The sequence below is a fragment of the Ctenopharyngodon idella genome, chromosome 1, assembly GCF_019924925.1.
Source record: "Ctenopharyngodon idella isolate HZGC_01 chromosome 1, HZGC01, whole genome shotgun sequence".
Classification (NCBI taxonomy): Eukaryota; Metazoa; Chordata; class Actinopteri; order Cypriniformes; family Xenocyprididae; genus Ctenopharyngodon; species Ctenopharyngodon idella.
Genome location: NC_067220.1, coordinates 16,058,465 through 16,073,011, shown reverse-complemented (window position 1 = coordinate 16,073,011; position 14,547 = coordinate 16,058,465). Strand labels below are relative to the sequence as shown.

Genomic DNA, 14,547 nt, shown 5'->3' with positions numbered 1-14,547 from the left:
CGTCATATTTGTATATCAAACAGAGGATGCCAGCCAAAGTGAAGTATAGTCATTTGTTGACTATACATTTATAGGTTTGAAATGGCAGGAGATTGAGTGGATGTGCGTGACAGGATCCCTTGTGTGTGGAAGCATTGATAACTATAAATCATGATGTAAATATGCAAACATGCACAGACAGAGGGGAGCTGGAAACAGGTGCTATGTACAGTACACACCCACAAACATGCATGCTTACAGGGATATTATATTTAATGTTTTTTTTTTTTTTTTTTTCAAATGTGAATATAAATATCACATAATGCAGCACTTTGTATTATGTGATATTTATAGTAAAAATAAATGAATGAATATACTTGGCATTATATAATATTCATAGTAAAAATAAAAGTGAATGAATTAATGAGTATACTTTGCATTGTGATATTTATAGTAAAAAATAAAATTGAATGAATGAATGAATGAATATACTTTGATGATCATTGATATTATGTGATATTCATAGTAAAAATAAAAGTGAATGAATGAGTATACTTTGCATTGTTATATTCATAGAAAAAAGTGAATGAATGAATAAGTATACATTGCATTGTGATATTCATAGTAAAAAATAAAAGTGAATGAATGAATGCATGAATTAACGAGTATACTTTGCATTATGTGATATTCATAGTGAAAAATTAAAAGTGAATGAATGAATGAATGAATGAGTACTTAGCATTGTTATATCCATAGAAAAAAATTAATGAATTAATTAATTGAGTATTTTTTGCATTGTGATATTCATAGTAAAAAATAAAAGTGAATGAATGAGTATACTTCGCATTATGTGATATTCATAATAAAAACATAAAATTGAATTAATGAATGAGTGTATTTTGCATTATGTGATATTCATAGTAAAAAATGAAAGTGGATGAATGAATAAATCAAGTTTTTATTAATTATATGGCTTTGTATCTCATAATATGACATAGTTTGGGGTTTTTATCTCACCATTGCAACATTATATCTCGTAACTGAAACTTTATTTCTTATTGTGACTTTTTTTTCTCCAAAAGCAACTTTCTATTTCACTATGTCTATTTCACAATATCTTATTGCAAACTCATTTTATTTTAATAAATGAAGGAATTAATTCTTATTTATTTATTTATTTATTTATTTATTTATTGTGAGGCTTCCATATTTATGTGCAGAAAAATGTCATTGCTCAGAGGTTCCTCTTTCATTGCTCTTGTTTTATTCCATTTAAGTATCGGCTTGGTGTTTATGATAAGTCTAAAGGAAATTTAAAAATAAATACAAATTAGAAAAATGTTACATAATATAAATATCCAAAGCTATAAATGAATATGAATAGGATAACTCAGATATGATCTTGGAAGAATTTGATGAGAAATGTTGGAGTTCATGTTAACATCTCTGACTTGTGATTGTAGACTTTAGTGTCTTGGCAAATCTGAGCAGTTTGTGAGATGGATCTTTTTTGAAACTCACATGTGAGAGTCTTTTACTCAGCAGAAAAATCTGAGTAGCACAAGACATAACACAGTATCCATTTGATCTCAATTTATTCTTATTGCTGTCCAGGACTAGTCATGTGATTTTTTTTTTTTTTTTTTTTTTTTTTTTTTTTTTTGTGTTGCATACAGTGTATATGGTTTCCAGGTAGAGTGAAATGTATAATATAGACAGATTTATTAAAAGTATAAAAAGACATTGTCTACAGTATCTGAAAAATGACAAACCAAAGTGGATATTTCAGAGGTTTTAAGATGGATGTACAAGGCTAGGCATAAATTCTCAATCATCTTTGATTTTTAGCATCCAGGCAGCATTGGTTTTGCTCTTGTGTCTCTTTCTCGGACCACTGTGCCCAGCAGGGTAGTTAGCCCCCTCCTCATGTGCCTCTGCATGGCACCCTAATCCTGCACCATAGGTTAGCCTCATTTCTTGTTTTCCCAAAGTGCCGTCTGCTTAATTCAGCATCTTCCATTGTTATTGGAGCCTGGATTATACTGGATTACAGGGATTAGCATCCCGACTCTCTTTCTCTAATCCACAGAGTCAATTAGGGCCGGAAAAAAGGGGAAAATACCAACTATTGTGAGGTTAGTGACATTTGGAGGGAATGTTCTTCACCCTAAGAGTATGATTCTCTTCAGAAATGAGACATATTTCCTGATCTTGCCTTTTTAAATATTTTGTATTGAGCCATCAACCTTTCTAGCCTATAGGGAATGCAAATGTACTTTCAAGGCATAGAGAGAGAAAGCTGTCCCTTATTGACCAGTTCCGTTCAATTCTAATTTTGATATATAGCATTTTACAGTACAAACTGTTCTAAACCAATGGATGAAAACCCCCAGTGAGCAAGCAAAAAGCAACTGAGGCACGACAAAACTTAAAATACTATTAGCTTGGGATCAGTCATTGTCCTCTTTATGTCCTTCGTAAGTAAAATTGGTACAAATGTTTTTTTCTTTGGTACCCTGATTGTCCACTGCTGTACTTTTACTTCCTGTGGGTCCCTAAACATAATATTGTTCAGACCATACCACATGCAGAAAAAATTGTAATATATTTTTACAGTGGCATGATAAGACCATTTTTTTGATATTGCAATATCGTAATGATAGAAATACCAGGATATTCTTTGAAATACACTTGTTGGTTATAGGATTAATCATAGTATTAAACTTTTGAGTTTGTATGTTCAAATTCTCATCAAAACGATTGGACCGTTTCCGTATGCAGCTGGCTGTTTTTAGCTTGGATTGTAGCTTGAAATGTCAACAGTGATCACTGAGTCAGGGATACAGTTTACACCATGTAACATGCCCTGAGGGACAATTTACATCACTTCCTGCCAAAACGGTTTGGATAAAACATATGGAAGTTATTATGGGGTAAAGAAGAGAGTGTTCTCACCGTGGAGAGGGAGAAAAAAAAAGATGGGTCGTTTTTTTCCCACGTTTCTCAGTGCACGTGCAGGAATGCCTTCATTAGTTATGGAAAATGTTTGCAGTTCGGGGGTATAGATAGCATCTGTGTGTCTACATACTCTATGAACAGAATGTGTGTATATATATATATATATATATTATACAGTGGGTATGGAAAGTATTTAGACCCCCTTAAATTTCACTCACTCTTTGTTATATTGCAGCCATTTGCTAAAATCATTTAAGTTCATTTTTCCTCATTAATGTACACACAGCACCCCATATTGACAGAAAAACACAGAATTGTTGACATTTTTGCAGATTTATTAAAAAAGAAAAACTGAAATATCACATGGTCCTAAGTATTCAGACCCTTTGCTCAGTATTAAGTAGAAGCACCCTTTTGATCTAATACAGCCATGAGTCTTTTTGGGAAAGATGCAACAAGTTTTTCACACCTGGATTTGGGGATCCTCTGCCATTCCTCCTTGCAGATCCTCTCCAGTTCTGTCAGGTTGGATGGTAAACGTTGGTGGACAGCCATTTTAGGTCTCTCCAGAGATGCTCAATTGGGTTTAAGTCAGGGCTCTGGCTGGGCCATTCAAGAACAGTTACGGAGTTGTTGTGAAGCCACTCCTTCGTTATTTTAGCTGTGTGCTTAGGGTCATTGTCTTGTTGGAAGGTAAACCTTCGGCCTAGTCTGAGGTCCTGAGCACTCTGGAGAAGGTTTTCGTCCAGGATATCCCTGTACTTGGCCGCATTCATCTTTCCCTCGATTGCAACCAGTCGTCCTGTCCCTGCAGCTGAAAAACACCCCCACAGCATGATGCTGCCACCACCATGCTTCACTGTTGGGACTGTATTGGACAGGTGATGAGCAGTGCCTGGTTTTCTCCACACATACCGCTTAGAATTAAGGCCAAAAAGTTCTATCTTGGTCTCATCAGACCAGAGAATCTTATTTCTCACCATCTTGGAGTCCTTCAGGTGTTTTTTCATGTGTCTTGCACTGAGGAGAGGCTTCCGTCGAGCCACTCTGCCATTAAGCCCCGACTGGTGGAGGGCTGCAGTGATGGTTGACTTTCTACAACTTTCTCCCATCTCCCGACTGCTTCTCTGGAGCTCAGCCACAGTGATCTTTGGGTTCTTCTTTACCTCTCTCACCAAGGCTCTTCTCCCCCGATAGCTCAGTTTGGCCAGATGGCCAGCTCTAGGAAGGGTTCTGGTCGTCCCAAACGTCTTCCATTTAAGGATTATGGAGGCCACTGTGCTCTTAGGAACCTTAAGTGCAGCAGAATTTTTTTTGTAACCTTGGCCAGATCTGTGCCTTGCCACAATTCTGTCTCTGAGCTCTTCAGGCAGTTCCTTTGACCTCATGATTCTCATTTGCTCTGACATGCACTGTGAGCTGTAAGGTCTTATATAGACAGGTGTGTGGCTTTCCTAATCAAGTCCAATCAGTATAATCAAACACAGCTGGATTTAAATGAAGGTGTAGAACCATCTCAAGGATGATCAGAAGAAATGGACAGCACCTGAGTTAAATATATGAGTGTCACAGCAAAGGGTCTGAATACTTAGGACCATGTGATATTTCAGTTTTTCTTTTTTAATAAATCTGCAAAAATGTCAACAATTCTGTGTTTTTCTGTCAATATGGGGTGCTGTGTGTACATTAATGAGGAAAAAAATGAATTTAATGATTTTAGCAAATGGCTGCAATATAACAAAGAGTGAAAAATTTAAGGGGGTCTGAATACTTTCCGTACCCACTGTATATTGAGTATAAACACTAAATAAGGCCTGAGACCTGAAACAGAAGCAAAAATGACCTGGTTTGTGTATACATGCACAAAATATGTGTATAGGTATCTTTATCATTGCGTTTATCTTTAATAAACACATTTGTATCTGTCAAAGACGGTGCAGTAAGAATGGTCATCAAGACACATGTACACACACACACACTCACACATACCCAGTCAGACTTTGGGTGGGCCAGTCTGACCCCTACCAGCTGCACATTCTTAACCAGACTAGGGGGCTGGTATATTTTGCTCTTCAACCTGCTACACACACACACACACACACACACACACACACACACACACACACACACACACTCTCACTCTATCTTTCTCTCAAAATTTCAATAATTTTATGAAGTGAATAGCATAATATTAAAGGGCAATGTAGCGATGTAGAACTAGATTTGTACATGTTTTGCACCTTACAGTTAGGGAGTTTTGAAAATCCTCTAACCCCAAGTATGAGCAATGTCGTAGCAAACATCAAAAATAACAGTTCAAAAACAATAATACATTTTCCAGACCAGAATTTTATCACACACATACCAGTAAAAACAGTCTTAAAAAAAAAAACACTTTGGAATAATGTCAAATCAAACTTTAAAGTACATTTTAAATCATTGTTTCAAAAGCAGTGCAAGTCTGCTGAATTTAATGTTAGTTGTCTGAGTTGATGAGTACAACATATTTAGCTGGTGGAGTTTTAATTATTGATAATCATCACATGTTTGACTTCAGATTTTCCTAGTTTAACTGAGTGAATGCTGACTTTCAGTGTATATCCACATAATTCAACCCTACCAACTGGTTAAATAAGTTTCTGCTCAATGTTTATCCCATCTCTCTATCTCTCTCTCTCTCACTCACACACACACACACACACACACACACACACACACACACTTTGCCCCATTGTTTTTTCTGTTGGACACCTGATACGACCTCTGATCCCTAATGCCGTGACAACCTGTGCCCAGGGACCTTACAGGCCAAAAAATGTGACCCAATCCTGCCCCATAACGACATGGGACACACACTTGCACACATGATTGCATACTTAAACACACACATACAAAAAAAAATACCTCTCACTCTCATGACTGAAATGTAACATATGACATTTGTGTACTTGGGTGGTCCAGTGCTGCGGGGCAAGTGTGATGGACCCTGAAGAATTACTACACTGTAAACAATTTTTCCGCACTCAATTTTAAAACGGTGAAATGTTTTAAGTTCTAGATTTTCAGTTTTGTCATTGCAATGATTCTAGGGTGTTGTTGATAGTTGTCATGGTGTTGCTATGTGTTTGTTAAGGTGTTCTAAAAAACATTAAGATGTTTTTTGGTCGATCGGATCACAAGTAGACGAGGCAGACACATAACCATCTAATCCATCTCTTTTGTCCTCTTTTGTCCACTTTCAACCACTTCTGTCCAGATTTCTTCAAGGGGAGGGTCTATGGGCAGGTAAATGTATTTTTTTTGTTGTTGTTGTTTTTTTCAGATCTTTCAATGTAATGGACAAAATAAGCTTGAGCAACTTACATATGAACGCGTACATGACGACGGAAAACATACAGAGAGCATCAGCTTTTGTTCCTGCTCCGACAGCCACAAGACTACGCCAAACGCTGTGAGTGCGTGTTAGAAATCAGGAATGGCGAGAGAACATTGTCCTTGGTACGTTTTTCGTCTTCAAACCAAACTTGGGGCCCATCTGGCTAGCACGCTTCCGTAAACATTATGTGTATTCCCATAATGTTTACACATTAAGTCAGTAGGCGGAGAGTAGGCGGTCTTTTGTGTCTGTTTGAACAGACCGCATGATTTGAGGTATCATTTGAGCTTATAACACAAATGCAATTTAATGTTTTATAAAATAAATATAATAACATGTAATTTGTAATGTTCATTTCCATATGCACTGGCTGTTTTTATATCAATTAATAATTTCAACAAACCCTTGACCACAAGTATGGGAGATGGTAATAGGTCTTGCTTGTCTATTTTGCTGTTATTTCTATTATTTATTCATTTCTATTCATTTATTCATCTCATTGTCCTATTTTTATTCCACCTCATTCCCTGCTTCCTCTCTGTCTTTTCTTCTTTTGTTCTGAGCTCATTTTATCTATCTTTCCACTCATATGAGGGTGGTGGGTGGTGTGTTTGGAATAGCACATGATAACAGTGCTCTGACTCAAATATAGTTATTCTGGGTATGCCAGAAGCTCTCCAAAGTATTAATAGTATTTCACTGTCGGTGGCCTTGAGTTGTTTCTGTGAATTTGAGAAAACAACAGGGCCACACATAAAGGAATGTAGAGTGTGTTACTGTGGTGGTCACAGTCACGCTATGATAATATGGCTAACTCTCTACTGCATCATGTTTCATAGTATTTGCAGACTCGTAATTTGACATTATGGTTGCGAAACCTGAGTTGATGGGTTGTGGACTTTTTAGTGCACGTCGAGGTATATTTTGTGCAATACTTTACAATCGCGTTGGTGTTGGCGTGCATGTCTATATATGAGTGTTTGTGGGTGATTTACTTTTGATATCTCGCAGTGTGCCAGCAAGGGACTTTTTTTGCCGTTAGCTAACATTGCAAAGGTCATTATTTAGCTGTAAATCTGAGAACCATCACTGTTGTTGGGAAGTTTTTTTTTTTTTTTTTTTTTTTTTTTTTTTTTATACTGATTATGTCTATCTATGTTTATCTGTCTGTGTGATTCAGATAAACCATTCAGGTATGTGTGAGTAACACCATGTGTGTATTGGTGTCAGTGTGTGTTCCCTAGACAGATTGGGTGCAAGACAACGCTTTATCCAGACATCAGTATCAGCACCATCAACAAGGAGTGGAATGCAATGGGTGGATTTGTCCTCAGCTATGGAGAAATAGTGCTGTTTGGTAGAATATATTTTAAGGAGAGAAAGTCTTCAGTCTAACCTGAGCATTTCAGAAATTAGGGATCTTATTTTTTTATTTTTTATTTTTTATGTTAAAATACTTTCTCTTATTCCAGCTTAATGCAGATAAAAGGTGCTTTCACGCCATGTCGTAATTACCGTAAAGCCTTCATGTGCTTGTAAAACGTGTAATTACAACTTGTTTCTGAGAGCTATGACTTGTACCACGTGGCCGCTGTACCACCTGACCACTGCAGATTGAAGGCGTTCGAGCAGACCAATCGGTGTATAATATCAAAGTACTACGAGCATTTCGAAAGCATACAGAGCTTTATTTACGGTAATTACAACATGGCGTGAATACAGCTAAAGCTATAAGTTAGCCAAATCCTGACCAGCCAAAATGCAACAATGATTTGACCAATGGTGAGAGTTTGAGGCAGGACTATCTGTTTTTAATTACTATAATATTAGGTTACAATTAACAATAGAGCCCAAACTATTCAATTCAGTTCCTGTTTATTTTTAGATATAATAACAAAAAGTCAAACAAAAAAATAAACATGTAAATTGCACAAAAGGCAGGTTTTGCAATAACTTCTAAATCCAATTATAAAATTATTTTTTAATTATTTTACTACTCTTACTACTTTTACTACATTTTTGAAATATTATCTTTTACACAGTTACTGCACTTGTTTTCATGACAAGTTTATTTCAACATAAATAATTAAGACATTACTAGCACGTAAAATAAGTATAATGAATATATAAGCTAATATAGTGCATATGTTTAGTGAAATGCTCCCCTCTAGAGTTCATTTCTCTAGTGAACTAACATGCTGTGGACACTAAATGACTTGCCTGAGGTAAATGTAATGCTATGTGAGAAATTATTCTCAAGCTGTTTTTTTGTCTTTCCGTGGTTGAAATGAGAGATTAGACATAAACATATCTATGCATAGATCGTCTGTTCTTCTTCTACACTTTTTCCTGTTGTGGCAGTTAGCAAACAGCATTGCATTACCGTGCACGACCCCTTCTGGACTGAAGTGTGACTGACTGTATTCATCGTCACACTTCACCTTTGAACATTTGCTCGTCATTCACACCAAAAATCCTTTAAAAAATTTTCCATATCTCTTTATAGTGATGCACATGCTTTGCTGTGAGAATAGATATGATACTAACACGAAAACCAAGGCAGATATTTTCACATAATGTGATTTTAGAATGTCTGAGGAACACTATGTCCATTAAGATCACAATCACTCTTTAGATAACACTCCTTAGATATGACACTCGCACCCCTCACATGCATGTATAATACCCAGCATGCATCTGGCTTCATGAGGGGAGGATGGGTGGACGCAAAGATGAGGGTATGTTAACAAAAGCAAAAGAATGTAGACAAAAAACAAGGGTAGATAAAATAAGACAATGTGATAACAGAGGGCAATAAAGGAATTGGGAGATAGAGATAGAACATGAAAAAACACAGAAGAAAGAGATAGATAAAGAAGAAGAATATGCTCTGATGTTTTGAGGAGCCACATTCTTCATATAACAGGATGCATCGCTCTTTTCGAGGCAGATGATGGAGGTGTTTCTGTCAGTATGATCTGTTCCAGGGACTTTGGGATTACACGAGGTCAAAGATCAGCGGACAGAGCTGAAGTTCTATGGATGAAGGTCACCCGGAGACTGAGACCCCGACATTCCTTTGGAACCACAGAAATTCCTGTTCTGTCTGACTAAAAAGTCAACACACACGAATAATGAACAATAACTAACAAAGGAACAGTTATTATTAGTCATTGCTCTTTCAGGAAAGAGAGTCATTTAGAGGCCCCATTAAATCAAAATTAGCTTTTTGTCAATGTCTTTTAGCTTTGAGGTCATCTAGTGTCAGTGTTATTGTAGTATTCTTAGTATAGTACAGTATTATTCATTATTTAGTATTTATTAATAATTTGAATTGGCTTTTATTTTATAATTTCAGTTTTCATTTTAGTGTACATTTTAGTAATTTTGTTTGTGCTTAACATTTTCTTTAGTTTTCATTTTTTTATTTATTTATTTATTTTTATTTAGCTTTAATTTATTTTTAACTTGGTTTTATTTATTTTAGTACTTCAGCTTAAACTTATTTTAGTCAGTTCCCAAGGCAACATTTGTAATTTATAATTTGTTTTTTCACATGCAAGTTTTTAATCTAATACTTATTTTATTTTAGAAATGTTAAAAAAAAAAAAAAAAAAAAAATATATATATATATATATATATATATTTTTTTTTTTTTTTTTTTTTTTAACTACACTTAAAATTTACAGTCTCTCCTTTCTAGGAAAACAGACCAAAAGTATTAATGACTCATCCTAGACTATGTAGATTTTCTCAGCAATGAAAATGTCCCACCACAAACTACCACCTGGAACTGACTAGCATGGCAAGGATAGTATGGCAAACCATGGCAAACCAGTCATTGTTGTGATATAACTAAAGCCCTTCAATATGTCCCACCAAAACTTCCTGTTTAAGTACAGGAAGAGATTTTACAAAGGTCATTAACTAAATCCGCAATTGTGCTAAATTTGGAAAGCATATTAATGTCTTTGCCAAGCAGATTAATCATTTTTCCAGGCAAAATACTGTGGCTGAAATAATCACTTAGACACACTTTTTTGGTATTTTTCATTTGTGTGTTTTCCACTGAGACGTGCCGACATGGTAAAACTATGCAGCGGTTTCTTTTTGTCTCATACCCTCCGTGTTGAAAAACAAACTTTTATCAGTGTTATCAGTAAGTACATGCATGATCTAACAAATTATGGATAATCACATTCAGTCATATGAAGATAAAACAGACTATCAGGCATTTTAGAGGATATGTAAGCATATATGTATCTCTCTGTCTGTCTGTCTGTCTCTGTCTCTCTGTCTCTCTGTCTCTCTCTCTCTGTCTCTCTGTCTCTCTCTCTCTCTCTCTCTCTCTCTCTCTCTCTCTCTCTCTGTCTCTGTCTCTCTGTCTGTCTCTCTCTCTCTCTCTCTCTCTCTCTCTCTCTCTGTGTGTGTGTGTGTGTGTGTGTGTGTGTGTGTGTGTGTGTGTGTGTCTCCTCACAAAGATGGCAATATCCAAAATCCTTACGGGGAATTTTTTTGGTCCCCATGAGGAAAACGGCTTATAAATCATATAGAATTATGTTTTTTGAAAATGCAGAAAGTTTTCTGTGATTGGTAGGTTTAGGGTTAGGGGATATAATATACAGTCTACAATATAAAAATCATTATGTCTATGGAATGTCCTCATAAAAGACGAAAACCTAATGTGTGTGTGTGTGTGTGTGTGGTGGGGTATCTCGTATCTGGTTCATAAGGAGGAGGGTGTTTTCAAGGTTGCAGAGGCTACACAAATGGCCTTATTTCTTGGCCAGCTGCACTTGGTGGGCATGAACACATACACAAACACACACAGTGTTTTACTCACAGGGACAGGTGGTAGGCTAGTTTATACTGGCTTGGTTTGAAATGTAAACTGTGTTTATAGAGTTACATTGTGAAACTGAACTGTTTTATTGGTCCTCCCTGGATCTTGATGAAAAGTGAAATATGGATTCATACAACATTATCTGAATTCCATTTCAGGAATTTCAAATCAAAGCTAACCTTCAGACATGATAAAATGGATTTAAAGGGATAGTTCACTCAAAAATGAAAATCAAAAGAAGATATTTTTAAGAATGTTGGTAAGCATATGGGGCCCCATTGACTTGCATTGTATTTTTTTCCCCATACTATGGAAGTCAGTGGGGTCCATCAACTGTTTGGTTACCCATATTCTTCAAAATATCTTCTTTTGTGTTCAGTAGAAAAAAGAAATTCATACAGATTTGGAACAGTTTGTGGGTGCAATTACAGAATTTTCATTTTTGGGTTAACTATCCCTTTAACATACTTTTTTTTTTTTAATCTTATTGTATTTACTTGTCATTTGCAAAATATTAATTTTTCTTCATTTACTTTCTTTCAGACCTCTGCTGTACTTTCTGAGAAAGACAGAGCAGGTAAGTCCACATAATCTCAAGTTTTATTATCATTACCTACATTAAGCGATAGAAGCGATGAAGGATTGATACAGTATGGAAAGCAAAACTGTATGTTCAAAAGAAGAGAAAAAAAGAAAGTGTCTTATGATATGATAATGTTTCCAATATTAGGATATCAAATTCAGTTAATGTTTTCAATACTTGTTTCTCACCATTTTATTAAAGTGAAAAGTCTTATTAACAAGAAGGTTATGAAAAACGTTTATGAGATTTTGTAAATCCAAGTCAAGTCAAGACATACAACCTTGCTTTCCCACCAAAGTATGTCAAGTGGTGGCACTGGATCTGTCTTAAACACTAGCAGATGTTGTTCAGTCAGACAATGAACTGCCTGCTATCAGAACAGAGACCTGTAGATGTGGCTGGAAATTGAAGATTATTACTAGAGTGATATATATCTAGAACAAACCTCTTTGTTCCCTTATGGATACATGACCATTTGCTGGCTAAAAGAGATGCTTTGTCGAGGCACAGGAAAGCATTTACCCTGATTTCAGTCTCACCCTCAGGCTAAGGACAAATGTAGCATGCTAGCTATTAACAGATAGCCGTTAGCCATTCGCTGCTGCTCATGTGGTCATTTGATGTTCGCTGACTGCTATATATCAACTGTTATACTTGTACATTTGTCAGTTGTTGTGTACTTTTTGTTAACTAAAAGTTGTTTCTTAGTTACATCAGTGCTGCCATGCTTTTTACCAAACATATCATAATCTAACTTTGAGACTTTTGATTGTCATGTAAAATGTAATTACACCAGGGTCAGAAATTACTTTGGACATTCATATGATAAAAAATAAATAAATAAACCAACACTACCATTCAAAGGTATGGGGTCACTAAATAAAAAATAAAAAAAAATAAAATAAAATAAAATACTTTTATTTAGAAAGGAAGAATTTAAATTCCTCAAAAAAAAAAAAAAAAAATTTTTATCATGACCAACAATTTTGCCTTTTTTTTCTTTTCTTTTTTTTTGAATTAGTGTAAGTGTACTTGTTAAGCAAAGAGACAGTAGAGTTAATATGTTCTAGGGTTGAAATTTGTGAAGAAAACAATCTACAAATCTGGAAAATCACTTTTGAACAGAATATTTTTATGCATCATTTACAATAAAGCCTTATTGTTACAAAATGTTGCTACACGTATGAAACTATTTAATTGTTTCTATTTAGGATACATAAAATGCTAGCAGAAAGGAGTAGACCACTTTGTGCAATAAATAAATAAATACAAATGTAATTTTCCACACAGAATGCTATTAAACACATATAATTGAGATGTGATTCAAATGACACTGTGGTGAAAATGGCTTTCATAAATCTCCAGTGATGCATGTATATCCAAAGGTAGGTGAAGTGTGAGTGGGAAACTTCTGGTCAATCATGTTGACCAGACACCAGACGAACCATAAGAGATCATTCCGCTTTGACCCCTGTGTCTCCCTGGAATCAATACCAGAAAGCAACAGGAGCTGGAGACTGTCTGTCTCCATCATCTCCTTACTTATAGTGGTGTGTATGCAATGGAGACAAAGGGATGAAAAGACATTGCATCATGCATTTTCCAGAGTCCATCAGATTTTGGTGGTGTTGATATTATTGATATCACTTGCATGCTCTGAATTTTGAGATGATCAGAATTTATGTGTAGGCTATTTTGCGTTATGTAATGACCCCCTGTGGCTCTGCGGCTTGGTATTCTGGTGTGTGATGGATGATAAAATGCAGGCCAGATTTTAGCACAATGGCCCCCTGTTTCAAAGCACATCAAAGCTTCTCTGTATCAGCCCAGGAATGTGGGGTGCACAGCCTGGTTACATCACGCAAACCTTGCCCCAAGATGGAGAGCATTCATGGTTAATTTTCGGGTTGTTATGGCGATGGACTTTTGGGTCACAACACTGGAGCAAACAGTATTTATGTTGTGCAAGGAAAGTGATTCCCATCTAGGCGTCATTCCTTACTGTACTATCCCTTTCCAGACTGGGCTAAAACACAGCAGGGTTTTGGCAGGAGCAAAAAAGACCAAAACTCCAGCAGCAGTGATTTTGAATGTGTGTTTGTGTGTGTGTATGAGTGAAGAAGTTCCTGTTATCTAACACAAGCTCCATGGCCATGAAAGTCTGACATTGTTACTGTAATTTGCATTCAGGGTCATTTTAAGGGATATGGGGCACCAGAATGGAGTATTTGGCTGCATTATGTGCTCAAGTTTCTTGCTGAGGTCTTCACTTTTCCTTGCTTTATTGGAGACAAATGCAAGTGGCTGGAGGATTTAGGTTTGTAACTTTGTAATGGCATCTTATCTTTAGAATACTATCCAGGGTCCTCACATTTGTACACATAAAGATAACCACGTAGAACCCAATGTAAAGACTATTTTATTTAAAATAGAAATCTTTTATAACAATGTAAAAGTCTTCACTGTCACTTTTGATCATATTAATGCATTTAAAGGGTTAGTTCACCCAAAACTGAAATTTCTGTCATTAATTACTCACCCTCATGTCGTTCCACACCTGTAAGACCTTCGTTCATCTTCGGAACACAACTTAAGATATTTTTGATAAAATCTTATGGCTCTGAGGCCTCCATGGCCAGCAAGATAAATAACACTTTCAGATGCCCAGAAAGCTACTAAAGACATATTTAAAACAGTTCATGTGACTACAGTGGTTCAACCTTAATGTTATGAAGCGACGAGAATACTTTTTGTGCGGCAAAACAACAAAATAACAACTTTATTCAACAATATCTAGTGATGGGCGGT

At 35.9% G+C, this 14,547-nt stretch overlaps 1 protein-coding gene across 3 annotated transcripts in view; it reads left to right on the top strand.

Moving 5' to 3' along the window:
- Nucleotides 1-14,547, top strand: part of dlc1 (DLC1 Rho GTPase activating protein) — a 118,902-nt gene that overhangs the window by 29,024 nt on the left and 75,331 nt on the right. For 2 of the 3 annotated variants that reach the window (XM_051888253.1, XM_051888257.1), the window contains exon 5: nucleotides 11,700-11,733. The exons of the other annotated variant lie outside the window; for it this stretch is intronic. In XM_051888253.1, the coding sequence (XP_051744213.1) occupies nucleotides 11,700-11,733 (34 nt within the window). The remainder of the gene's footprint in view (nucleotides 1-11,699; nucleotides 11,734-14,547) is intronic. 3 annotated transcript variants of the gene reach the window in all.